General features: G+C 50.4%; 4 protein-coding genes across 7 annotated transcripts in view; 2 read left to right on the top strand and 2 right to left on the bottom strand.

Annotated features, from left to right (window-relative positions):
- The window catches only part of CUNH2orf92 (chromosome unknown C2orf92 homolog), a 31051-nt gene extending 30399 nt beyond the window's left edge, over window positions 1-652 (bottom strand). Inside the window, exon 1 of the mRNA XM_032397364.1 lies at window positions 485-652. Within this exon, the coding sequence (XP_032253255.1) occupies window positions 485-575 (91 nt within the window). The 5' untranslated portion in view covers window positions 576-652. The remainder of the gene's footprint in view (window positions 1-484) is intronic.
- A 963-nt stretch (window positions 653-1615) lies between these two features.
- ACTR1B (actin related protein 1B) lies at window positions 1616-16584 on the top strand. Of its 4 annotated transcripts, XR_004298502.1 has the most exons (13): window positions 1653-1817; window positions 3879-3943; window positions 5209-5284; window positions 6351-6476; window positions 6821-6945; window positions 7179-7395; window positions 7532-7624; window positions 7712-7886; window positions 8862-8923; window positions 9179-9219; window positions 9387-13359; window positions 13573-14736; window positions 16500-16584. XR_004298502.1 is itself a non-coding variant. In XM_032397363.1 (11 exons), exons 1-11 carry the CDS (start codon window positions 1770-1772, stop codon window positions 9487-9489), a joined length of 1131 nt encoding a protein of 376 aa, XP_032253254.1. In that variant the 5' UTR covers window positions 1616-1769; the 3' UTR covers window positions 9490-9669. The 4 variants fall into 4 exon arrangements, 1 of the variants encoding a protein (XP_032253254.1); XR_004298503.1 differs by lacking the exon at window positions 16500-16584 and having other exon boundaries at window positions 9387-13245; window positions 14558-14934; XR_004298501.1 differs by lacking the exon at window positions 16500-16584 and having other exon boundaries at window positions 13573-14934.
- A 638-nt stretch (window positions 16585-17222) lies between these two features.
- On the bottom strand, window positions 17223-19076 carry LOC116627551 (cytochrome c oxidase subunit 5B, mitochondrial). The gene is made up of 4 exons (XM_032397356.1): window positions 18916-19076; window positions 18295-18368; window positions 18023-18122; window positions 17223-17421 (listed from the first exon to the last, which is right to left on the bottom strand). The coding sequence occupies exons 1-4, from the start codon at window positions 19016-19018 to the stop codon at window positions 17309-17311; spliced, it is 390 nt and encodes a 129-aa protein (XP_032253247.1). The 5' UTR covers window positions 19019-19076; the 3' UTR covers window positions 17223-17308.
- Window positions 19077-19142: 66 nt separating this feature from the next.
- Window positions 19143-26158, top strand: part of FAM178B (family with sequence similarity 178 member B) — a 113060-nt gene continuing 106044 nt past the window's right edge. The window contains exon 1 of the mRNA XM_032397355.1: window positions 19143-19241. The gene's annotated coding sequence lies outside the window, so the exon portion shown is untranslated. The remainder of the gene's footprint in view (window positions 19242-26158) is intronic.

The following is a 26158-nucleotide window of genomic DNA, read 5'->3' as shown; positions in this document are numbered from 1 at the left end:
GAGTTCTGGAGATGGATGATGGTAATGGTTGCACATTACAAATGTATTTAATACCACTCAACTGTACACTTAAAAATGGTTAAGATGGTAAATTTTATGTTGTGTGTATTCTGCCACAATAAAAAAAAAATGAGGGGAAAAATATATATATATGAACAAGTTAAAAACAATTCAAGAGCAAAAAAAAAAAAAAAAGTATATTGTAAAAAAAAAGAATTCTCCCTTCATTCACCCACATTTACCAGTGGTCCCTTTCCCATGTGAGCCCTGAAGTTGCCTCATATACTCTTTGGAGACTCTCACATATATAACATTTTGGACACTGTGTCTGGCTTTCTTTGCTTTGACTTAGCCCTGTGTCCTGATGTGTTTCATATGAGATTATATAAAACTTCATTATTTTTAATGGTTGCACACTGGCCCATTTTATGAATGCATACTTATTATTCCATTTGCATAAAGTTCCTAAATAGGCAAAACTAACCTTTGGTGTTACAATTCAGGAAAGCAGTCACCTCGGAGGAGGAGCCGGGCACCAACTGAGAGGAGCGGGTAGCTTCTGGGGTGCTGCTCATGCTCTGTTTCTTAAACTCAGTTATGGTTAGGGCGCCTGGGTGGCTCAGTTGGTTAAGCGACTGCCTTCGGCTCAGGTCATGATCCTGGAGTCCTGGGCTCCCTGCTCAGCATGGGGTCTGCTTCTCCCTCTGCCCTCTTCCCTATCGTGCTTTCTCTCATTCTCTCTCTCAAATAAATAAATAAAATCTTAAAAAAAAAAAAAACTCAGTTATGGTTATACAAGTGTGCCCACATTGTAGTAATTCATTGAAATGTGATTTCTGCACTTTTCTGTATAATGTTGTGCTTCACTTTTACCAAATTTAATCTCACAGTTTAGTGGGAAAGGTGTAAGTAGAAGCAAATAACCATGGCTCAGTTTGGTAAATGAATTTAGGACTCGATCCCTTGCACCCTTGAGGCAACAGACCCCCGCGGGGCTGGAGGAGGCTGCGGGCAGGCTGACCTCAGCTGTTCTAGCTGGATAGCCCCGGGCTAGTTACAGAGTTGCGAGGCCCCTCGGTCCCCACATCTGCGAAATGGGAATAAGAATACAGCTACCTGACAGTTATTGCAAGGATTTAATATAATCTATGTAAAATGGGTAGAAGTGCTCCGCAAACACATAGCACATGTGTTCGATTAAAGCCAGCTACCAAGTTACCCAGAACTGTAATTTTTACACGGAAAAGGATTCTCCCCAGTGCTCGGTAAAGAAATGCTTTGGGTAAAATACCCAGCCCCGGCCTACTCGGGGACTACGAGCTCACGAAGTAGCGTGGTCGCAGGTGCTGCCGCTCGGGAACGAAGTCTTCCAGGACAGGTGACTCTCAGAACCCCCTAGACTCTGCCCGGGTCCCCTTTAAGAGCCGAGTCATGACGTCACCCCCGCCCCCCCCAAAACACTGCGCAGCCTACCTTGGAAGCGCCCCGGCAATACTTCCGGGAGGCCTCAATTGGCTGGTCAGCACCCGGAGGCCCCGCCCCTTTGCCCGCAGCAGGCCCGGGGCGCCCGCCGTCAATCTGCACGAGTGGGAGCGGTGATTGGCCGGGGTGGGGGGGCGCTCTCCAGCAAGGCCCGCGGGGCTAGCGTAGGCTGCGCGCGCGGGATGGGAGGGGCGCGGCACCGGGTCTAGAGCGGCCGCGATCTAGGTCCGCACGCCCGCCGGTCGCTCCTGCAGCCCCCCGCTGGGCAGGGCCGGCCCGGCCGGGCCATGGAGTCCTACGACATTATCGCCAACCAGCCCGTGGTCATCGACAACGTGAGGCCCGGCAGTCGGGGGGAGGACGGGCGCCCTGCCCCCGGGGGCGCACGCGGCGGCGCCGGGAGGGACCCCCGCCAGTCTCCACTAGTCCTCCATGCACTGCCCGCCCGCCACGTCCGCCTAGGGCTCTCCTGCTCAGCTGGCTCTGTCGCCCAGGCCTTGGGGCCAGGCCCTCCACCGATGCAGCGGAGCTCCTGCCCGAAGCGCCCCCCGACCCCCGAGCCCGGCGGGGGGGTACTGGAGAGGCAGGGGATCCATCTGTCTGGCGACACTTGATCAGCATCCGGAGTGCTGGAGTGACATCCCGACGGCCCAGCCATGCACCCGTGTGTCAGGCCTGGGGATGCACTCTGAGCACTTCTTGGTTGGAAGGGGGGTCACTGGTTAGGTTTCGGCCCCAGCCCCTTTACCCCCTTCTCGGGCTCTGGGTGCCCCTCCTGGTGGAAGAGGAGAAAGAGCATTTGTCCTTTTGCACAGTGCTGGTCTGATCTTTCAGAGAGAATTCGCTTGGTGACCTCTACAACAGCACTTCCCAAGAGGCTGCAACTCTTAGCAGGACGTCCAGAGTGGACAGGCCCTACTGGGCTCTTTGACTGGTCTGCCAACCACATATCCACCATCACCTGGTTGGCCACTTGGCTATTTTGACCCTCTCCTTAAGTACTCCTTGCCCGAGCTGAGCAGAAATTCCACAGCTAGCAGGACAGTGGGGAGAGTTCAGGACCACTCTTCCCAAGACCCATAGCAGTTTCGGATAATGGTTTGGAAGCTTCAGAGAAAAGTTGCCTGGCTTCCTTGTGGCCTTGTCCTTCAGCACTGAGGCTCAGCATGTTTTCAGCTGGCCTCTGAGGATTTCTGACCTCAGAACTTTCCGGTCCATGGGAGGAAAATGAAGGGCAGGAGATCTATAGATCTGCCCCTAGCTGGGTATCTGCCTGAGCTGTGTGTGCCTTGGAGTTTTTGATTATGACTCACTCCTCTTTCTGGGATGTGTCTCCCTCCCACATGACCTCCATGTAATCCTGAATGGCTTTTTTTTTTTTTTTTCCACCTCGGAGTATCCACGTGGGCTCCTTGAATCACAGCAGGGGATGTTTAATAAGAAAGCTAGAACTGGGCTCGGAGGTCTTCTCCAACAGGCTATAGGAAGGACTAGGACACTTCCTTTCTTGGTGGGCAGATCATTCACTTAGGCTAACCAACAGGCTTAGGAATTCAGAGGACAACCTTCCTGGTCCCCGTGGGCTTCCAGCCCCTCCTCTCTAACGAGAGGATGTTTATTTCTGCACTGCACCAAAAGGTTGTGACGGTGATCTGTGGGAAGTGAGGTTGAGAGGCTGATTCCTTCATTAGTGGGAGGTTTCTAGATACCAGGTTCCCTTTAAGATCCTAAGTCTAGTTTCCATGCTGGAGCAGTGGCGGGACCAAGTTCTTTACCTGTAGTCTTTGGAGAAGCCACTTGAAGAGAGGTGCCAGTTGTCACTGTGTACACAGTGATCTTCCCCGGGGGGGTCCTGTATGAAGTCAATGTCTGCTGGGATGGGAGGTGGGGGTGGCCAGGGGCTATTGAAAAAAATAAAAACTATGCTTGGAGGTTGCTTCTAGCTGACTTTGGGGAGTAGCTTATGCTGCTATGGATTCCTCCTGCCTGGAACTGACCCTAGAGTGTGCAGAGGAGGATGTACTTCATGTTTTCTCAATCTCCACAATATTGACATAGATAGATAGTTCTAGATAATTCTTGGTATGTGAGGGGCTGGCCTGTGTATTGTAGGATATTTAGTAGGATCCCTGGCATCTACCCCCTAGGTGCCAGTAGCCCTCTCCCCCTGCTCTCCCCTCCCCAGTCTCCAGACATTGTCAAATTTGGGAGGAGGGGTGTAAAATCACCCCCTAGTTGTGAATCCCTGGTGTCCTTGTAAATGATCTTGCCCTCTTGGCAGGATCTCAGACTTCCTCCGCGGGCTGCCATGATGGAGCAGCCAGTTCTCTCTACTGCAGGGCACTGCCTTCATCTGGAGGTGTATGTCAGGAGCTAAACATTGTTTTTCCTTGCAGGGTTCGGGGGTGATCAAGGCTGGCTTTGCAGGAGACCAGATTCCCAAATACTGTTTCCCAAACTAGTAAGTGTTGCTCAGGCAGCAGCCCTAACCTTTTTGTTGGATTCCTAGAAGAACATTGGCTCTCTGTCACAGCTCTCTTTGAAGCCAACTCTTGCCCCCCACCTATAAGGGAAAACACCAGACTTGTGAGACTAATGCTGTTACCGGCTCTGGAAGGACAAGACAAGTGCTGTGGGCTTCCTCTTCTTTGAAGTCTCATTTTGGTCCCCCCTTGAGCCAGGGAGGAAGGAGAAGCCACCAGCATTCTGTTGGGAACAGGGTGGCATAGCAGCAGCAAGAATGGAAGGGAGACAGCTCTGGGAGAAAAACCTAAACTCAGAGGAGAAAGAGTGGAGCATTAATGCACAGCCATCCTTTCCTCCCAGGAAATGTTTCTTTCAGAGCTTGTTTATTTTCCAACTCTAGAAAATAATGGGTTTCGGTCAAGGGGAGTGTTTCCCTGAATAGAGCCAGTGACAGCAGGGGTAAGAGGGGGGAAAGCATGGAATAAACCTGGAGTGCTCCTTCGGCTACTGTAGCCCATCAGGAAGTTTTTCCTAGGTGGTGCTTCTTCTCAAATCCTGGAGGTTTTAGAGGGATTGGCCTAAGCAGGGGCATTGGGGGGCCCCAAAGTGGCTGGCTATACCAAGAACCCCAGGCCTGGTCTGGGGACAGGGCCAGCTTGGAGCACCAAGCACTCAGTAGGGCTTCAGCTTTCTTTTCTGAACCCCACTTCAGTAAAATTAAAAGTTCCTATTGATGTGCAGGGAACTTGAGGCAAATTTTGGAATGGTAGGTCGTCCAGTCTTCCAAGAACTGAATCTGTATTCTGAAAGCCCTGGCAGTGGGCAGGGGCAGGATCAAATGAATGAGAGAGGGGTGCACAAGGGAGCCATGACCCAACTTTGGGACCTTGGTCTGTAGACAGTGGCGGCAGCCCTGCCCTCCTGAAATCGAGAGCGTGGGCTGAGTCATTGTGGCTACAGAAGCTGACCCTCTGCCAGGGCTGGACCATGAAGGGCCCGAGATTCCAGAGCTCTCCGCCTTCTCTGGGAGGGAGGGTGGGGAATGAAAAGGATACCTTTTCTTCTGACCCTGAGCATGCCATCCTGCCAAGGCCCGCTCTGTAGGCCCATATCCCCTAGGCCTGGGTTCTGGCCTTTGCCACGTGGCCACGTCCAGATGCTTTGGAGCAGTTACCCTTTGACCACAGTTAGACTGGTTTTCCTGGATGTGGGCTCACCCACGCCCCCCACCCACCTTGCTGACTCGACCTGTCCTTGCAGTGTCGGGCGCCCTAAGCACATGCGAGTGATGGCTGGAGCCCTGGAGGGGGACCTCTTCATTGGACCAAAAGCAGAGGTAACACCTGTGGGGCCTGCCTTTGCCTGGGCTTGGGGTCTTCATAGTCCCGGGAACATGGGCTCGTGGTCAGAGCTATACCTCCCGAGAGGGAATCTGTTTTCTGGGGCCATCTGTCTGGTATCTTCCTGGGCTCTCAAGGCTCCAGCTCGGAAACGCCCTGAGATGGCACGAGGGTTCCTGTATGGGGGAACAGACTACTTCAGGCCCTGTCTTGTAGAGCGATTTGGAAGCTACAGAGGAAAGAATTGATTAAAAAGTGACTTAAGAGTCTGGATCCCTCAGACTTGACTGATAGAAATGAGTGTCGTGGGGCCACCTCTTACAGTCCAGGTGGGGTGGCTTGTCTAAGTGCTGCACGGCCAGAGGAGGCCCCGGGGAGAGGAGCGGAGGTGTAGGGGGGCAGCAGCAAGTGCAGTTTAGGCACCTGGGGGACACAGTGGGGGGGGCCTGAGCCAGGGGTGCAGAGATGCGGGCCTCTCAGGAGGTGGGGTCGGTAGGAGCCATGGCTGTGGGTGAGAGGGGTCCGGTGGTGTTTGGTGAAAGGGGGCACGCTCTGGGGGGCCACCGAAGGGCAGGTCCATGCAGGATGTGTGAGCAGTGGCTGAAAAGCTGGAAGGAGCGGTGAGCAACAGGTGACCACAGGAGAGAACAGCGTGGGATCAGCCACAAGGCGGCTCCTGGCTCGGGAGCAGTCACCGCAGAGTGGTGGGGAAGGAAGCTGGGCAGTGTGAGGGGAGAAGAGGGGAGAATGTGTTGGCGGCAAGTAGAGAAGCCCCCGAAGCACAGCCAAGGGAGGAAGGGGAGGACTAGCATGGGAGGGAGCACGTCACCACCCTCGCTGTCCCCTGCCAGTTGAAGCTGACTGGGCCCTGAGGGCCTGAGAAGCTGCTGCTGGACAGAGGAGCCTGTGCTGAGTGTAGGACCTGCCACCAGGCTTGGGGACACCCAGGAAGCAGTGGTGGTTCTATTCAGGGCAGATGAAGGGGCGGCTTCCAGGAAGGCAGAAAGCGGTTGCTGGAGAGGGGCCCGGTGCTCCGGCTGACCTTCCCACCTTCACCCGCAGGAGCACCGGGGGCTGCTGGCCATCCGCTACCCCATGGAGCACGGCGTGGTGCGGGACTGGAACGACATGGAGCGCATCTGGCAGTACGTCTACTCCAAGGACCAGCTGCAGACTTTCTCCGAGGAGGTGTGACAGGCGGCCCTGAATTCCCCGCTCTGCCCTCGCTCTGCCGTCTCGCTGCTCTTTCCTTCCTGGTTGTGCTGCCCCGCTTCCTCTGCATTTTATTAGCGCCTGCTGCCTCTTCGTGGCGTGGATGCGGGTCCGCACAGTTGGTGGCTGCCAAGTCGAGTTCTCCAGAGAAAGCGGGATCTTTGGAAGGGGAACTGCTGACAGACAGTGCGCTGTTGCCCTTGGGCAGGACGGCAGACTGCAGTGGCCTGTGCTCGCAGCGGGGGGTTGGCCGGCTGGGAAGATCCTTCTAGGACCTAGCACGTTGTCTGCGCATGCCTAAACCCTGCCATCTCTTGTAGCATCCTGTTCTCCTAACGGAGGCTCCACTCAACCCGAGTAAGAACCGGGAGAAGGCAGCAGAGGTGTTCTTTGAGACCTTCAATGTGCCAGCCCTGTTTATCTCCATGCAGGCCGTGCTCAGCCTGTGAGTGCTCCCCAAGCCCTGGGGGTCTCCTGGGTCCCCGTCCTCCCTGTGGCCGTCCTCCTGCTCATGTCTCACTTCCCCATAGAAACAGCCCCCTGGTAACTGTTCCTTTGGGGAGTTGCTCAGGTCCCTTTTTCAGACCCGATAAGGCACATGTCCCAGGGTCCCTTCCAGGGGTGAGGAGGGCCCCGTGCCTCAGTGGCTGAGATGAAGGGATGCTGACCTGGTGACAGGTATGCAACAGGACGCACAACGGGAGTGGTTTTAGACTCGGGGGACGGGGTCACTCATGCTGTCCCCATCTACGAGGGCTTTGCCATGCCGCACTCCATCATGCGCGTGGACATTGCTGGCCGCGACATCTCCCGCTACCTCCGGCTACTGCTGCGCAAGGAAGGAGTTGACTTTCACACCTCAGCCGAGTTCGAGGTTGTCCGGACTATCAAAGAGGTGACAGACAGCAGGAGGGTGTGGAGGCAGGCTGGGTGCGGCAACGGGACATGGCGGCACCAAGGCGTGAGGTTGAGCCCCGGGTGTGGGTTTCCCGGTTGCAGCCTTCTGAGCGTTGTGTCCCTGCCTACCGCAGCGAGCCTGCTACCTCTCCATCAACCCACAGAAGGACGAGGCTCTGGAGACGGAGAAGGTGCAGTACACCTTGCCAGATGGCAGCATGCTCGACGTAAGTTGCCCGGCCTGGCACTGGGGGGGCGGCGGTGATGCTGGTATCTGGAGGAAGAAGAGGCCCCCTCAATCTTGTGTTCCAAAGGTGGGGCCAGCGCGGTTCCGGGCCCCTGAGCTGCTGTTCCAGCCAGACCTGGTAGGTGATGAGAGTGAGGGGCTCCACGAGGTGCTGGCCTTCGCCATCCACAAGTCCGACATGGACCTTCGCCGGACGCTGTTCGCCAACATCGTGCTTTCGGGTGGCTCCACGCTTTTCAAAGGTAGCCCCATTTGGGAGGTGGCGATCAAGACTAAGGTACCATTAGGTCTTAGACCACAACCCCCTCCCTGGAGCCTAGGACGTGGCCCATTTTCTATTGGCTTTTTGGTACTCAGCATTTATTTTTTTAAGAGAAAGGCTTAAAATTAAATTTTATTGACTTTGTAAGTAGGTGATAAGTTCACGTAAGATCTGAAATGTGTGAGATGACGTCTCCCTTTCCCCACTGTCTTGGTCGCCCCGCCCCCTCCCCTGGCAGGTACGGGTTCCTCAGCTGTGGGCTCAGCAGCACTGTGCAGGTGAAAGCAAAAGTGCGTTGCCCCTTGCTCCCGCTTTTACACCCATCATAACACGCTCCCCATGCTGCACACCGTGTATTTGTCACGTAGCCCCATATCTGGAAGGTCTTTCCCCATCCATGTGAGCTCTTTCATACGGCCATGTGGTATTTCACTGAATGGATGCGAGGTTGTTGCAGCCATCTCTAATCACAGAGGTGCTGCATCGGATAACCTCACACAGTAAGAATATCCCTAAAGGGGAAATCCCAGGAGACTTGCTGAGTCAGAGGGTGGGCATAGGTTCTTGTTATCTGGTAGATACCGCCAAAGTGAGTCCCCCAGGGCCCTCCCAGCACTGCATGTGATCTTTGCCTCTGTGATGGGCAGAAATGGTAGGTATTTTCCCCCAATTTGTCATTTACCCGCGACTTTGCTTTGGATGGAAGAGTGCAGGAGCCAGACCGAGGTGTGTGACTCAGGGTTCCCTCTCACGCTGCCTCTCTGAGGAAGCTGGGCCCACCTCAGGCATGGTGCTCTTTCCTGCCCTTGGGGTGGCTCGCCCCCCTCCTTGATCCTGAAAGAACTAGTAAAAGAAGGCTGGCAGCAGCTGGGGACACCAGAGGGTAGAGATGGGGCTGCTAGTGGTAAGGGGGTTCAGATATGGGCCCTGGGCTCAGCCAGCCTTGTGTTCACAGGCTTCGGTGACCGATTGCTAAGTGAAGTGAAGAAGCTTGCCCCAAAGGATGTCAAAATCAAGGTGAGGTTACAGGGAGCCCCATGGGGCATGGGGGTGCTGGGCAACCTTGACTGTGGGGGAGGAAAGGGCAAATGCCACCTCGACATCCTCTCACTCCCAGCTCAGCTCGGCCGCCTCCTCCGTGTCCGGCTGCTCCCACTGCTCCCAGCTGATGCACTTGCTACCTGGCCTCCGGCTCTGAGGGAAAGGTTCCCAAGGCTGGGGTGGGGTCTGCCGTGTGGGGTGGACAATTACATTGCTGCTTGTTCCCTCTAGATCTCGGCCCCTCAGGAGCGGCTGTACTCCACGTGGATCGGGTGAGGCCGGGCTCACGGGGAGGGCTCTGGGAGGAGACCATTGGCCCAGGCCAGGTGGAAGTGGGTGGATTTCCCTCCCAGGTAAAGGAGATGGAGCTCTGAGTGCCCAGAAATGGCCGTTGGCCGAACCCTTGGGTCCACAATAGTCTATCCCTCCCTTCTCACAGTGGCTCCATCCTGGCCTCGCTCGATACTTTTAAGAAGATGTGGGTATCCAAAAAGGAGTATGAAGAGGATGGCTCCCGTGCTATTCATCGGAAAACCTTCTAGTGCCCGAAGAGGTGTAGCGTGGTGGGAGAGTGGGAGCAAAGGGGAGTCAGAGCCCTTACCCCTTTCTGGTCTGGGCTCACATCCTAGGCCTAGAGTCCCCTGCATGCCCTGAACCCTGGACAGATGGGGCAGCCATGCTTCCCTGCAGCCCTCCCCTGCGCACGCACACACACACACACACACACACGCACACAAACCTGCGCACACACACACACACACACACACACAGTAACATTTAGCTGCATGGATGGAGTCATGAGCTGGAACTTAGGAATTGAGGAGCCCAGCTTTGGATTGTTCCACGGGTCTCCCCTGGCAGGGTCTTGTTCTGACCCTTGGGGCTGCTTCCCTAGGCTCCAAGGCCAGGATCCCTCCCAGAGCCAGAGTGCCTGGATGCCTGCGTAGCTAGCCTTGAGGCGTGGGTGGAGGGGTGGCCAGCGGCTCCCCCCTGGTGCGTCACCGCTTCCTGTGCCACACCTAGGCATCCCTTACCCTATCGCATTCAGTCCTCCTGTCTTCCTAGGTGGATGCCTTGGTGTAGGCTGAGGACTGGGCAGTCTTCCATCCCCAGCCAAGGGTCTGGCCCAAGTACAGACCCTTTGAGCCAGGGCAGAGGATCACTGGGTCCGGGTGGCCACAGTTTATTGCGGTCTCCCTTCAAAGCACTTCATTGACACTGCTCCCTCTCCTTTACCTTAGTGCCCGGGATAGGAAAGGGTTAACGGTCTTCCATTTGTTGAGAGGAAGCCACTTTATCTGGAGTCAGACCTAGGGGGAGTAAGGGGGGCACATTTCCTTTTCCCACCTCTCCCATGAAGGAGGTTTTCATTGACCCTGTGGCCAGGACCCCCACTTCCCTCTCCCAGATGTGTACAATAATTTAACACAGTTGCCTGAAAACTTTTTTTGTAAATCATTATAGTAATAATTATGGACAAGGCCTGGTGCGTGGCTCTGTTTCCTTGTGGTTCTTTGTGTTGTTGTTCACTCATCCATCCCTGGGGACTTTGAGAAAGGACCAGCAAGAAGGCAGCATGGTACTGGCTCTAGCTCAGAAGCCTGAGGGTTTCAGTGGTTGGCAGGGCAACGTGGCACAGGAGGCCCCAGGGGGTTGGGCTCTCAACCTGGTGGTAGAATTCCCCTGCCTCATTACCCACTTGCTGCAATCCACCAGGAGGAGCAGAGAACAAGGCTGCCTTCCCCAGCCTTATTCCTGGACAGGACCTTGTGGCAGGCAGGGCTTGGGCTCGGGGCATCTGCACCCGCCCATTCTGTCTGGGCACCTCTGCTGGCCTGCTCAGACATGGCCGAGGCTGACAGACCCAACAGTGATATGGGCTCAGGGGTCAGGCCAGCTGGAAGGAGACTGTTGGGGGAGGTAGAGAAGGCTGTGTTGATGAGCTAAGCTCTGAAGGAAGAAGCTGAGTGGTGGGGGATGGGAGGGTTCAGTGAGGCATGAGAGAGTTTGGTGACTGTCTGCCCTTTCCTTCCTTCATCAGGGATTTGGACACCTGCAGTATGTCCAGGAAGGTGCCACAAGTTTGGGGCCAGTGGTAAACAAGACATGTCTTGGCCCCCAAAAACGTATGGGTTAGGGGAAGAAGATGGACTGGCCATTTTGGTAGCATTGTGGGGCTGGGAAGAGGGGCATCCAACCCAGCAAGTGGTGGGCTGACTTGCACAGGTTCAGGAGGGGTCAGGCAGGTAGGGGAGGGTGTTCCTGGTTGAGGTAAGAACTCAAAGGGATGCCAGGGACCAGTGGGGCTTGAGAGAAGGGCATGGACCCAAGTGATGCCAAGTTAGCAGGGAAGGGTAAGTGGCCTCCTCTGGTTATAATGCAAGATAAACCCAAAAGGGAGGTTGGGGCCAGCTCGTGGAGGGCCTTGAGAGGGTTTTCAGCTGTGTCCTAGGTGATGGGCAGCCGGCCATGGGAGGATGGTTGTCATAGCCGTGTGTTGAAGGCATTTGGATTTGGTGGGGTTGAAGGAGATCCGAGAGCTGAGATCAGGTAGTAAGGGAGAGCTGATTGAGGCCTATCGTCACAGGGCATTTTACCAGGCTTTGTGGTCACAAGGTAGTTAAGCCTGTACGTGCCCTCAAGGGGAAAACAATTTACAGAGAACGCTTTTTGGGGTTGGGTTCATGGTACCACTTTCTCCAAACTACACAGGTTTGGAGCATTATTACTTTGACTCCTTCCTTTTCCTTACCTTCTCCACTTTCTGCCATTTACCAAGTTCTGTTGGTTCTTCTATAATGCCTTTCCTACCCGCCGCTCCTTTACTGTGCTGGCCTCTACCACCCTGTCTTACGACACTAGCTTCATTCTCCCCCCTACCCAGTCCATTTGCTCTTGGATCTCAAGCCCACATAGCCTTGGTTCTGCCACTTCCTAATCCAAAATGTCAGGCAGTTCACTGCCTGGCAGAAAAGAACTGAATTGATGTGCCGCAGGTGAAATCCCCTTCATGAACTACATGCTGCATTAAATTCAGGCCCGTTGGGATCTGTTCCTTTCCTGTTGTAGGTTCACACATCATCATGCTTTGCCCGCCAGCTTCTACTCTCTGCCGGGAATGACTTTCCCTCATGTCTGTCAAAATCCCATCCTCTAAGGCCAAGCACAATGCAGCATCCTCCCCACTCCCTCTTCCAGTAGGGACAGTATGGTTACAGATCTCTGGTCATGCCAGGTTTCCCACTGTTGGAGAAAAGCTACAAAAAGGTGGTAAGGCTAGAACGAACTTTGTGGTATTGGATTGGGATTGGAGGTATGGACTCATGGTTTTTAATACACATACAGATAGATGCTGAAATAAATAGGCTTCAGTGTGTGAACGCTGGGGTTAGAATGTATGTGCGTATTTCCCAGCCGTGTCTGCTTAGAGAACCTAGACACAGTGACACCCCAGTAACAGGCACATACAGTGCTTCTAAATACCACTCTTCGGTAGAAGGAATCAGATCTGGAGGAATTCCAGATCTAGAGCAGAGAAAGTATAAAGTAAGCCTGGAATATCTTGTGGTACCATAGAGTAAGGAAGTGCCCCCAAAAGGAGGAGGCTTGTCTTAAGGACACAGAAACCAACTTGAAGGAGCACCCAGTGATCAAATCTGTGGTGGATGATAAGCCATAGAATAAAATACTTATGAGTCCACTCTGATATAAATAAACTGAATAGATGTAAACATAGGGGGAGGAGGGACAGTTCTTCCTTACAGTAGTTCAATTCCTGTAGAAGGAGCAATGGAAAATGGAAATCACCACAGGCAGGCAAACACCACAGTACTAATTGTTGTAGACAAAAATGGATGCAAACATTAGTGAGCAAAGCAAGGACATTTGCATTGCTTCAGAGTATCTCCCCACAAGATAACTAGTAACTACAAAAAGGAAAAATAGTAACTTTATGGCGGAGAAACCTAGTGGATAGCACCTTAAACCAATGACCAAAATGTGCCTCCGCAGTCATTAGTCACGGTCTCTTGAGGTGCTGTACTAAGTAAGGTGCAGCGTCACCCGTGCTATTCCCATCACCTCAGTCTGGCCAGGGACAAACAGGCAAACCCAAACTCAGGGCATCCTACAAATTAACGGACCAGTTCTCTTACTCAAAAGTGACAGGTTATGGAGGTAAAGACAGCAACTGTCACAGATTGGAGAAGACTAAGGCATGACAGCGAAATGCAATGTGAGGTCCGGGACCGGACGAGGACCTTACTGGGAAAGCTGGCAAAATCAGTGAATAGCCCCGTGTGAGTGTGAATTTCCTGGTTTCAGTCATTGTGCTGTTAACATTAAGGGAGACCGGGTGGAGGGTAAACAGGAACTCTGTGCAGTCTCTGCAATTCTAAAATTACCTCAAAAGGGTGGCGGGCAGGGACGCCTGGGTGGCTCAGTCGGTTAAGCGTCTGCCTTCGGCTCAGGTCGTGATCCCAGGGTCCTGGGATCGAGTCCCGCATCGGGCTCCCTGCTCCGCGGGGAGCCTGCTTCTCCCTCTGCCTCTGTCTCTCTCTCTCTCTCTGTCTCTCATGAATAAATAAATAAAATCTTAAAAAAAAAAAAAAAAAAAAAAAAAAAAGGTGGCGGGCGGGGAGAGCTCAGGCTCAAGCTGTGTTCTGCATTCACAATCCTGTCACCACAACTAGCTAGCTGCATAATCCTGAGCTGTTCCTAGGATTCCCCATCTCTAAAATGGGGGTGATAATAATAGTACCTACCTCATGAGTTTATAAACAGCCTGGAAGGGTGAGCCTAGAACATTTTGTGCCGGAAAATTTAAAAAGTGCTCAAAGAATGATAGGGACATGTCAAAAGGCCACAGGTGCCAACTTGAAGAAGCTCCTACCAGCCAAATTTGGAACAAATTAAACATCAGAAGCTAAATAATAGTTACGAATTATAATCCACTGAATATAATAAAGCATGAGTCCATTCTGATATAAATCAAAGTCTTGGTGAGGAGCATTTCAAAGTGTTGCCTGCATTAAGATACTTATTAAGGAGCAACTGCACAGTGAAGTCTGACAGACGTTAGTTTAATCAGGTGACCAAAGTGAACCCTGTCAGCAGTGGGACAAGGCGACATCACACGCCTAGCAGGAAGAGTGCAGCATCACCTCTGCAGTGCTCGTGCCCAAGACACAGAATGCTGAACCCAGTCCTGGGGGAACATCAGACCAACCCGAGTTGGTATAATTTTCAGAGGTCTGGAAAGACTGAGGAACTGTTCCAGAGTGGAGACGAGTAAAGGGACATGACAACTAAAGGCAACATAGGATTCTGAACTGGCTCTATAAAGGATATTATAGGCACACTTAGCAACCCTTGAATAGGGTCTGAGGATTAAATGGCAGAACTGTATAAATTTTAACTTCCTGATTTTTGATGGTCATATTATAGGTATATAAAAGAACGTCTTTGTAAAAAACATACACTGAAGTGCGATGGGGCATCAGATCAGCAGCTTACACTCAAATTGTTCCAGGAAACGAGTTTTTTATTCTGTACTTGCAGATTGTTTAATACCGTCAGAGTGAGGCTTATCTTCTTCCCTCGCTTCTATAGGCTACATTCCTTGCCTGGTATTCCTTCGCTTCTAGCCTCCTTCTTCCATCTTCAAAACAACAATGCTGCGTCTCTCTGGCCATTCTCCCACAGTCACATCTCCCTTGGACTCTCTTCTTCTGCTGCCCTTGAATTATTGAGCCCACCTGGATAATCCAGGATAATCTCCCTATTTTAAGGTCAGTTGATTTGCAACCTTAATAACTTTTTACTACATTACCTAATGTATTCACAGATTCTGGGACTAGATTATGGACATCTTTGGGGGCCATTATCCTGCCTACCACAATCTGGACATGTACTGGGGATTTTTCTTTCTTTAGGGGAGAATATGTTTGGTTTTTTTTGTTTTTTTTAAGCAATCTCAACATCCAACGTGGGGCTCAAACTTACAACCCTGAGATCGGGTCGCATGTTCCACAGACTGAGCCAGCTAAGCGCCCTGAGAATTGGGTACAGTTTTATTTTTATTTTTTTTAGATTTTATTTATTTGACAGAGAGAGACACAGCGAGAGAGGGAACACAAGCAGGGGGAGTGGGAGGGAGAAGCAGGCCTTCCACTGAGCAGGAAGCAGATGTGGGGCTTGATTCCAGGACCCCGGGATCATGACCTGAGCCGAAGGCAGATGCCCAATGACTAAGCCACCCAGGCGCCCCTGGGTACAGTTTTAAAAAGCAAAGAGGGTCTTGAAATTGAGGGAGGGAGAAGATAAACCCAATTAATGACATATGGAGTCAAAAGCTCACCCTAAGAAGGGTGGAAAGGAAGACAGTGGAAAAGGAAGGGGGAATGCAGGAGGTAGGCCAGACAGAAGGGCTGAGTGGCAGTACTGGAGTAAACTCTTGTTTAGAACAGCATTTGAGGTGGGAGTGGTATGGGTAGATTTTTTTTTTAATTAATTAATTTATTTATTTAAAGATTTTATTTGACAGAGAGAGACACAGCGAGAGAGGGAACACAAGCAGGGGGAGTGGGAGAGGCAGAAGCAGGCTTCCCGCTGAGCAGAGAGCCCGACGCGGGGCTCGATCCCAGGACCCTGGGACCATGACCTGAGCCGAAGACAGACGCTTAACGACTGAGCAACCCAGGCACCCTGGTATGGGTAGATTTAATAGATAGGTAGGTATTCCCCTTCCCAAAGGGAATGGCCTTGAATGGCAGACAAATGCTCTAGCATTTCCTGGAAACCAAAGATAATGACAGCAAAGAAGAGAAACAGCAGCTCTGACTATACCTTGAAGAGGAAGGCAACATTGGGGGAAAGGACTTTTCTCCCTAAAGCTCCCCATCATCAGCTCAGCTCAAAGACCTAGTCTGGGGCGCCTGGGTGACTCAGATGGTTAAGCATCTGCCTTGGGCTCAGGTCATGATCCCAGGGTCCTGGGATCGAGTCCCGCATCGGGCTCCCTGCTGGGCAGGAAGCCTGCTTCTCCCTCTGCTTCTCTCTCTGTCTCTCATGAATAAATAAAATCTTAAAAAAAAAAAAAAAAAAAGACCTAGTCCGAACCAATTTTGTGGAGAAAGTAACTAAAGCTACCTCTGTGGCTAATCCCAACAAAAACAGAAAGGTACCAGTTCCATTTTACAAACAGCTTTTGAGAACTTAATTGTCCAGGATGTCACAAATATAAAGTAGCTGAAATGGACTTTTTAAAATTTCTTTCAACTCTTATTTTTTTTTATTATGATAAAGTTCAAACATACACAAGAGTAGAACTATGACCCTTCTTCTACCTGGCTACAATGGATCATTCCTACCCCAAACTCCTCTTCCTTTTCTTCCCACTGTTTTAAAGCTAATCCCAGACATACTTCACCCCTAAGTACCTCACCAATAATCTCTAACGCATAAGTTAATTCCATTAACACATCTAAAATTTAATAAATCCCTAAATGTCAAATACCCAAAGTTCAAATTATTCAATTTGTTTTCTTTACAGTTGCATTTCTTCAAATAAAGATCCAAACAAGGTCCACGCTTTGCTCTTGGTTGTTATCTCCCTCACATCCATTTCACTTGATAGGTTCTGTCTCTTTTTTTTCCTCATTCCAATTTTTTAATTTTAAACTATTTTTTTAAAGTAGGCTCCACACCCACTGTGGAACTTGAACTCATGACCGTGAGTTCAAGAGTAGCATGCTCTACCAACTGAGCCAGCCAGGTGCCCCTCCTCACAGCAATTTATTTGAAGAAACTGGTCATTGGTTTCTGGAATTGTCTCATATTCTGGATTTTGCTGATGGTATCCCCATGAACTATGCCTTGAACCCCAAGTCTTCAAAGCCCCCAAAACTCTGGTCACAAGGTCACCCTATTTTATAACAATACTGTAAGCCATCTGCCAGGCTCTTTATATTACGTTATTACTTCTAACACCTCACAAGGTTTGTTTGTTTGTTTGTTTTGAAGATGTAACCTACCCTCAGAGGGCATGCTCCCAGTGACAAAGCTAAATGATGGAGCCAATATTACAAGTCCAGTCGGCCTGACGCCATAGCCCATGCTTTCCCCATAGCAGATGGTCCCAATCATTGTATTATGGGATTGTCAATCTTGGCAGACACAAGCACGTGGATGGCAAAATAATATTAACAGATAGCTATTCCCAATATAAGAATCCATGCCTCCCAAAAAATAAAGGATAGAAATAAGACCAGCCAACTATGGGAGAAGGAGCCAACACAATGGCTAGTCTTTATTGGAAAGAAGAAACTTCACAGCACATTTTGAGTAAGTTAGTGCAAAGGCTCAGTGGGCCAGCTGGTGAGGCACCAGCTTGTAATGGGTTCCACAGCTAGGGCATCGCTGGGCCTCGCCTTTGTGCAGCCAGAACCAGATGACGGTACTATTGTCCTCTTCACCTGAAAGGGAAAAGGTGGTTGAAGTCCATCCAACCTAGAAGTGGAGACTTTCAATATTAACCTCCTCCTCAGACACCTCTAAGACACAAAGTTATGGCTGACATCTTAAAGAAATCAATTCAAGCTCTCTCCTTCCCCACTTTTCAGATGAAGAAATGAGGCCCTGAGTTTACTTATGGGCTCACATCAGAGTCACTATTAGGTTCTAACAGTAGTTCTGCCTATGTAGAATCCCAAAGCATAGTCCATTCTGATATATAGCCCTAGTGCCTAAAATGGTATCTGGCAAAGAGGAAGTACAATAAATATTTTCTGGATGAATACTCCTTCATGCTGCATCCCCAGTGAGCTGGTATTACTGATGTTCTATGCCTCTTTACAGTAAGGACAACCTACTTAATTAATGAAGGTTACTGAAGTTTGAAAGGGCCAGGGGACCCTTAGAATAACTCATTTACACACATATCCCCTTTATACACACACACACACACACACACACACACACACACACCATACACACAAAAGATTTGAAACATCTTACTGACATCCTGTATAGAATACATTAAACAAATGGACAAAAAAATAGTAGTGAGGTACTTACAGATGCAGCCCACTATTCGCTTGTTGGTGATAGATGGGACTAAATTAGGGTCTTCCTTGGTGCCTGCAGCTGCCTTTGGGGCTAGCATATTGTATGGGTCCTGAAAAAGAATTAAGCCATTATGCCAAATGATCCCTACCCTCCAAAGGCTAGTGGTACTGTTCCCACACAAATCAGGTTCCCTATCTCAAATGCTACCAGAGAGGAGACCGTTCTGATCCCATCATCCAAGACCATGAACTCCATTGAAGGCACAGAAAGGAGCTTCTCACCAGTCCTTTCCGTGCAGCCATCATGACCTCCCTCTCCAGCCCAGTCGCCTGGTCATCATCAGTAGGAACACCACCTAAAGGAAAAAACGTGAATTATGATGTCTGAATTATCAAGACGAAAAATGCATTATACACGAACGTTTACATATAATTTACAAGCTCCTAAGGGCTACTCAAACACAGTCTCCTAAGAACCACTGTCACGATCCCCAAAAGCGGCAGCACAGGGTAATAATCTTTTCTTCCTTCAACCACGGAGACCAATATTTCTACACATTTTTTCTAAAAGTAAGTCAGAGTCCTACTGGGGTTCATCCAACTTGAGGTGAGCGCGGGTCTGAAGCGCAGCTTAGCCTCTCCGCATCCCGGTTGCAACCCCTGTCCCCCAAGGTCACCCGGCGCCTCAGTTTAGGATTCTTCCGGAGCGGGGGTCAGTTCGGTGGGCGGCAGCACAAGCGGCCAGGAATAACAGGGAGAAGCCCGCCGAGCCTGAGGCACTGAGGGCCCCGGAGCAGTCACTGGGGCCCCGAGGAGCTGAACGGCCCGCCCTGCTTCGCTGCCCTGGCACCACCCCGGGAGGGCAACGGTGCCGGTCCCTGACGCGCCGGGCGGGCCGAGTACCTCCAGATGCCATGGTGCGCACCGCGGCGACTCCATTGGGACCGCGGGCCCTAAGGGCCTGCGCGGCCAGCGCTCCAACTCCGCGAAGTAACCTTGAAGCCATCACGCCCGCTACGAATAGCAGCACTTCCGGGAGCAGGCTCCGGAAAGAGGCGTGATTTCCGGGGGAGGGCTTCCCCCAACCGGCTGTCGGACTTCCGCTTCCTCCGGGCCTGGAGCCCGCCCCCAGTTACGTGACTCTGGCCGGAGGCCGGGAGAGTCAGCGCGTGCTTGGTTCTCACTGCCGTCTTCCGCTGCTCGGTTCCGGAGGCACCCGGGCCGTCTCGGTATGAAACGTAGGCTTCTGGGGCTTTGCCCTTTACTAACGCTGGGGCAGCTCGTTTTGCGCCCTTGGGACTCCGTGGCCTCCTCCGTAGAATGAGGCGACCACAGTGGAGTTCCTGTGCGTGTTTCCTGCTAGTTGTGCTCTGTAAACGAGGAGGCTTCTTGATGGAACTTGTTAAGCCCGAGTCTGTCAAGAGACTTGCTGGACCCCCAAATGATTTAAATTTATTTTATTCTTTTCCCCCAAATGACTTAAATTTAGGAGCTAGCTCCTGAAGGCCACTGTGTTAACTGTTATGCGAGTTCGCCGGGCAGTGTGAGGCATCGCGAACTTGTTGCATTGGCCCAGTCTGTAAGAACTTGGGCAGGACCCACCCGCAGTCCTAGCATCAGTTTCCTGTTACAGTGGCGCTGAGATGATGAAGTCGTTGTGGGGATGAGGTCCAGGCTTGAGGGGGGACCGGGGAGGGGAAGGAGGATTGGGCCAGATTTAGGGCTCCTCCCAGGACCAAGACCTTTGGTGATGTGGAGTGAGAGGGTGGGCTATACCCGCAGGTTATTAACCAAGGAACAAGTTAAGGGACGCTGTTGTGTCCTGACTTGTTATAATTTCAAATCCATGTTTTGAAAGCTTGTTTTGGACAAAGTTGTTTGTGGTTTGAACTCGTTTTGAAGTTGGGTATTAGGACTTAATGAACTCTCGCCCCTGGCGTGGAGAGGACTATTATGTCCTTGACACCGTTGTAACAGCAGTGGGTCCATCATGTAACAGATTTTTAAACATTAAAAACCAAGAGGTTTGACCAACACCTCGAGAGTGTTCAGTCTGGGCAAGACTACTCTTTCTTGATCTAAATAGTTCTCTGAAGATCTTGAGACACTTTCTCCTGCCCTAGTGAGGCTACTTTTGGTCAGCAGTGGTGTTAAACCCTTGCAGCAGTCTTAGAGAAGGGGCATCTGTCCCGGCCTTGGCACTCGTAGGCAGTGGCACAATCCGTTTAGTGATCTCGTCGAAGCAGCACACCTTCCTGCCAACACTGGTGCCCTGGGAGTGAGGAACCTAAGCTGAAAGCTTTATCTAGCTTTTAGTTGGAAGGATTGACTCTACCCAGTGTGGAAAGGTATACCTCAACTAAATTTGGACTTTCATCTCCCCTTGCCTGGAACAATAGCGTAATTAACCTGTCACTGGTTTGAAGTATGTTATTTCTTTATTAGCTTATAAAGAGACATCCTTATGCTATTGGCTTGTGAAATATTATAAATTTTAATTCCCTCAATGAACCTGTATTAAATAAATCATTAGTAAAGACAGTCTCAGTCTCTGAGCATAATTTGCCCCAAACAAAATAGGGGAGCAAGAAGGGAAGTTGATAATGGGAAGTGGAGTCACTGAAGGTACCTGGGCCAGAGTTCTCTGGTTAAAACTGAAAACATCTTCCATAGCTCCCGTTGCCCGCAAGCTGAGGTGTGCAAGCTTCTTAGAAGGGTGGGCATTCAAAAGTGTAAACACTGCCCCTCATCGGCTGCTAGGACTTTGTTCACATTGTCAGTATAGCCCTATCTCAGTCTGACTCCATGGAATATGTTTCCCTACCAGATGGAGATTCCCTTCAGAGCAAGAATTATGCTCTATTCATCTTTGAATCCTCAAGTGCCTTCTAGAGGCCCGGCATGTAACAGGAGCAAGTAAATTTTAGTCACTTTACTTCTTGGAGAGATTATACAGAATAAGTTTTCTAGGGCTTCTCCTTGCCCAGTGAGGTCAATTTGAGGTACACTGGGGAGGGTTGAAGTCGCAGGTGTTTCCATCTGTCCGTGCAGGTTATATTTTCAAAAGGACCTGGTGGAGCATTCCTTCATGGGAGCACATTTGGTCTTCATGGGTGCCCCCTCCACCAAGCAAAAATGGTCTCTCTTCTGAGGCAAAGAATGTCTCGATCCTCTTGAAAGGTGGGTTTTGCTTTGAATGGCTTCCAGTGTTACTCCCTTCTCTCTTAACCTCCAGTGCAACTGCTCCAAATTAAATTGGGGAAAAAAAATTTCGTAAATCTTAGGAACGTTCCCCAAGAATCTAGGGTTGATTTGTACCTGTGGTTAAATGTTTAATGCTAGGGAAAAAGCATTGGTCTGAAATACAGGTGTCCTGGGATGGAACCGCACCAGTTAGCCTAGCCAGTTACTTTTCTTTTGGCCACCCATTTCCTCATCAGTAAAATTGATTAGACTAGATTAGTATTTCTCAGAATCCTAGTCTCAGGAGATGCTGTCAGTAAAAAGGACTTGGGAAGTCCTGCATTTACTGAATTCCCTCTTGGAGATGCACATTCTAGCACATTAAAGGCTCTGATTAGGCCTGCAGCGAAGAATCCTGTTTAATTCACCTGTGGTTTAAGCCAGAGTTTTTCCATCTTCATTGACCCCTCTTTGCCAAGAAGCACCTAACCCAACTCTCAGCAGGCCAGTGAGAAATGCAGTTGTGAGGAGTTATGATTCCCTGCTGCCTGACCACAAGACTGGTTCACTCCAGTCTATGAAATGGAAATAAAGTTTATGCCCAATCATAGGACATTTTTGCAAGTCCTTATTCAGCTCACAAAGACCTGGGATTCTTCAGACTTTGCAGGTGAGCTCCTATGTCAGGACCAGTCTCTAAGCATCCCCACCCACGCCCTGCTGCCTCCAGCTCCCACTACCCTCTGCTCACACCCCTGCCCCCTAATGTCTCCTTGGGAAACAGTCTCCCCTACTCCGGCTCCATCATTGTCTTTGCCAAAATAAGAAACTTTCACTGAGTATTATGTTTTTACTTTATAGGATAATTTTTAGTGGTCAAAATACATATTGTAATAAGTCAAACATATATGATGAGTGAGGAAAAGGTTCAATATTAACAGTTTTGTGTTTTTCCATTTTTTTTTCCTTTCTCTATGCCAGGGTTTCTCAACTTCAACACTATTGATATTTTGGATTGGATAATTCTTTCCAGGGTAGGGTGCAGTCCTGTGTGCATTGTAGGATTTTTAGCATTTCTGCCATTAGCATTCCCCAGTGGTGACAACCAAAAATGTCTTCAGCCATTGCCATGTGTCCCCTGGAGGGCAAAATCACCCTGATTGAGAATCACTGCTCCATGCTCATATAGACATATTCAAACAAATGCACGTATAAGGGATGTTTCTTTTTTTTTAAGATTTTTTATTTACTCATTTGAGAGAGAGAGCAAGCAAGAGCATGAGCAGGGGGAAGGGGCAGAGGGAGAAGCAGGCTCCCTGCTCAGCAGGGAGCCCGATGTGGGGCTCGATCCCAGGACCCTGGGATCATGACCTGAGCCGAAGGCAGACGCTTAACCAACTGAGCCACCCAGGTGCCCCCTAAGGGATTTTTCTTAAAATATACAGATATATAAGTGAATATCAATTACAAAAATATATATTACCAGAAAATGTATTACCTATCCAGAAATGAAAAAAACATTTTTTAATTGGCTATTCATATTCTTACTAGGGGAGGTCCTTTATCTTATTGACTTGCAGAGACTCTTTGAATGTTAAGGAGGTTGTATTGAGTCCTTCCCATGGGCCAAGGCTGGTCCCTATTCAAAGGGAATAAAATGTGGCTTCTTCCTCAAATAGATCACAAGAAAGTGGAAGGGGTGAGAACTTGTTCTTAGTTTGGGCAGAGTTCTCACAAGCTTGAAAGAATGGGGTCATAAAAGGGACTTAATCTGCATTTCTGTTGCTCTGGCTGGGCCACAGAGACCCTGACCACTTACAAAGGCATGTGTAGGGCCAATTTTTAATTATAACGAGTGGGGTAAGGGGGAGACAGTTGCTGTGTGCAGGCCTGCTGGGATCCTGCTTCAGCCAGGGACAGCCCGGACCTCAAGGGCCACCTAAGGAGGCCTGAGGAAGGTGTGATAAAGTGGCTGAACCTCCTGCAGCCTGCTGGGAGCTAGGACTCTTCTGGCAGCAAAGCCAGGTCAGAACAAATGAAACGTTTTTGTGCAGATGCCACAAATCTGAAATGGGTCGCCTGGAACTGTGGTCAGCATGAGGCCTGGTGATCACTGGGGCTCAGAGGGATCAAAGGAGGATTCTTCTGTGTGTGTGTGTGTGTGTGCGTGCGCGCGCGCACGTGTGTGGGTGGGTGGGTGTGGGGGGGGATGGGTGTGTGTGTAAGAAACAAAAGCACTGGTTGTGGTCAACCAGTGGGGCCGTACAGGAGCAAATGTGAATTGCCACCCTTCCTCTCCCAGAACCCTTCTCTCACCCCATAACCCTCTTCCCCATTCCACGGAGCCCCCTTTACCCTTCCAGAGAGGAACATAAGCTCCACCTGGGAAATCCTAATCTTCCTCTCTCCCCCCATGCCATCTCTTCCTTTCCCCTCTTCCCTTCATCTCCCTCCATCAGCATCCTGCTGGGCAGGCCCATGGGATCTGTTCTTCCTGGGTCAGTCAGGCCCCACTGACCCCCACAGAAGAGGTGAGTAAAGGGCTGTTTGCAGAGGGGTGGCGGGGTTTAGGCAGCCCCCAGGGATCTTGAGGACCAGGGACGGCCACCCTGGGCCCAATGGTATTTGCACCTGGGGAGTGCTGAACAGCAGGAGGAGCTGCTAGAGCCTTGGCAGAGAGGGTAGGGTGGAGGTGATTAGCAAAGTGACCCTAACCAGCAACCAGAGGGCAAGGGAGTCCCTCGATGCCACCTATGGATGACAGCCCCCCAGGCGAAGAGCAGGGGTGGAGGGGGATCCAGAGGGGCACACAGAGAGTGATCAGCATGGTTCTCTGCCTGGGATGATGTCCTGCTCAATGGTTCAACTACACTGTCATTCCCGGGTCCTTGCTCCGTTGTCCATGGTACCCAATGCTAAATATGCCCAACCATCTGTTTTCTGGGTTCCTTCTTCCAAGTTGGCAAGCACTGCCAGAGAAAATCGTACACCACGAGAGGCTTGTGACTGTCACTCTTGGCTGAACCCTCCATGTTGGGAGCTTGGTGGTTCTTTTCTTCACTGTGCCCTGCCCATCTTGTATTTCACTGAGAGTCAGCCTCCCTTCCCTCCTCTTCTTCACCCTCCTCCTCCGTTTCCTTCGTCCCCTCCCCCCTGGTCTTGGAGGAACAGGGTCTCTCCTCCCCAAGGCTGCCCCTTCACCTGCTGAGCTCTTCACCCTCTCCCTGCATCAGGCCCCTTCCCTTGGCTTCAAGGATGCTGAGACCCTAGCCTTTTCTCAGGTCAGTGCCTCTCCCATCCACTTCCAGACTTCTGGAAGAACAGCTCCCTCCCTGTGTTTGTCTACCTCTTCAGTGGCCACTTACGATGTCACCCAACCTACTGTTTGACCCCACTGTGCCCTGAAATTCTGTTGCTAAGTTCACCCTTGCCAACCCCCAGACTCTGTTTATAACCTCATTCTTTTAGACATCTTCCTGTTGTTAGCTGCCTTGTCCTTGCCTTCACTCAAACTAAGCTTCCTCTACCTTGCCTTTCAGTCTCTTGGCTCTTCTTCCTCCACTGGAGGTTGATCTCCAGGGACCATTTCTGTCATTCAGGCCTTACCAGAGCCCTCGTTCCACTCCCAGCCCGCCTCCCCAGCTAAACTGCCTACCCCCATCTCCACCTTTCTCTGTTCCTTCAGTACTCAATCAGATATACTGCCAAGAAAACCCTTTGTATGGCCCTCAAGGTTCTCCTCAGGCTGGCTGTCACCTACGAGTTCTGTCCTTCCCCACTGATCACTGACAATCCAGTCTTCAAACACACCATTTACATTCATGCCTTCGCACATTCTATTCCCTTTTCCTTGAATGCTTCTCCTTCTTTTGGAAACGAGTTGGTATTCCAACTCCAACTCCAAGACTGTGGGCAAATGTTACCTCGTCTGTGAGGTCATCAGACTTCCACCCACGGGGTTGTTATCCCACTTGTGTGTGCTCCTAGAGTACTGGGCCTGCTTCCATTAGGAGATTGATTACACAGCGTAATTACCTTTTTTTGTGTGTTTTGCATCTGGGCAGCCAATGCGTGATAGCTGCTCGGTGTTTGTTGAATGACTACTGAATGGATGGATGCATTACACAGGACAATTGTTTATCTGTGTTTTGCTGTACCTGGTTATTGAAATTTTTCTGAATTTTGTTACATAATGTCCTTGTATAAGATCCTATATGAGAAGTTACTTTTGTAATTGAAAATAAGGAAAAACTTTTATTTCCTTCTACCATAGAGACTCTGTATTATATAGAGAAGCATGTAGACCCTTGTGCCCATGCCCCTCCCACACACACACTTATTTCTTGCTTCCAAGAAGCTCAGAGACAGGCTTAATATTCATTCACATAATCACATTAGCCCCTCTGGCCAAAATGTGGCTCTTCCTTCTCTTTGTGGTTTTGATTCTTTTTTTAATCTTTTCTCCAATACCTCTTTTGAAATCAAACAGTGGAGTATGGAAGAAAAGGTATACACTGCGGGGTCAGAGAAACATGGATTCAGAAGGTCTTGCAACTAGCAGCTCTATAACTTGGGCAAATTAACCTCTCTGAACCTCCAATTTCCCTTTTGTAGGGTCATTAAAAAGGATTGAATTACAATGTATATAGTGCATGTAGCACTTGCTAGATGATCAATAAAAGATAATTACATAAAAAAAGATAATTACATGAAGGAGAATAAATGAATAAAATAATTGAAAGTGTCCCTCCAGGCTGGCCGATGGGAGTCGGGGTCCTGGGAAGGAGCAAGGCCAACTTGCCTAAAGCCCCTCTCCCCTGAGTCAATCCCAGCTCTAGGGTCACTATTCAAAGGACTCTTGGGAACACAGCTTTTTAACCGGGCTAAGATATCAAGTCACCACATAGCATGTGGTTCTGCAGAGCAGGGGTTGAAGGAACAAGAGATCCTAGGAGGAGGAGGA

The sequence above is a fragment of the Phoca vitulina genome, unplaced genomic scaffold (assembly GCF_004348235.1).
Source record: "Phoca vitulina isolate PV1807 unplaced genomic scaffold, GSC_HSeal_1.0 scaffold98, whole genome shotgun sequence".
Taxonomy (NCBI): Eukaryota; Metazoa; Chordata; class Mammalia; order Carnivora; family Phocidae; genus Phoca; species Phoca vitulina.
The sequence above is the reverse complement of the archived record's forward strand: the minus strand, read 5'-3'. Positions and strand labels throughout refer to the sequence as shown.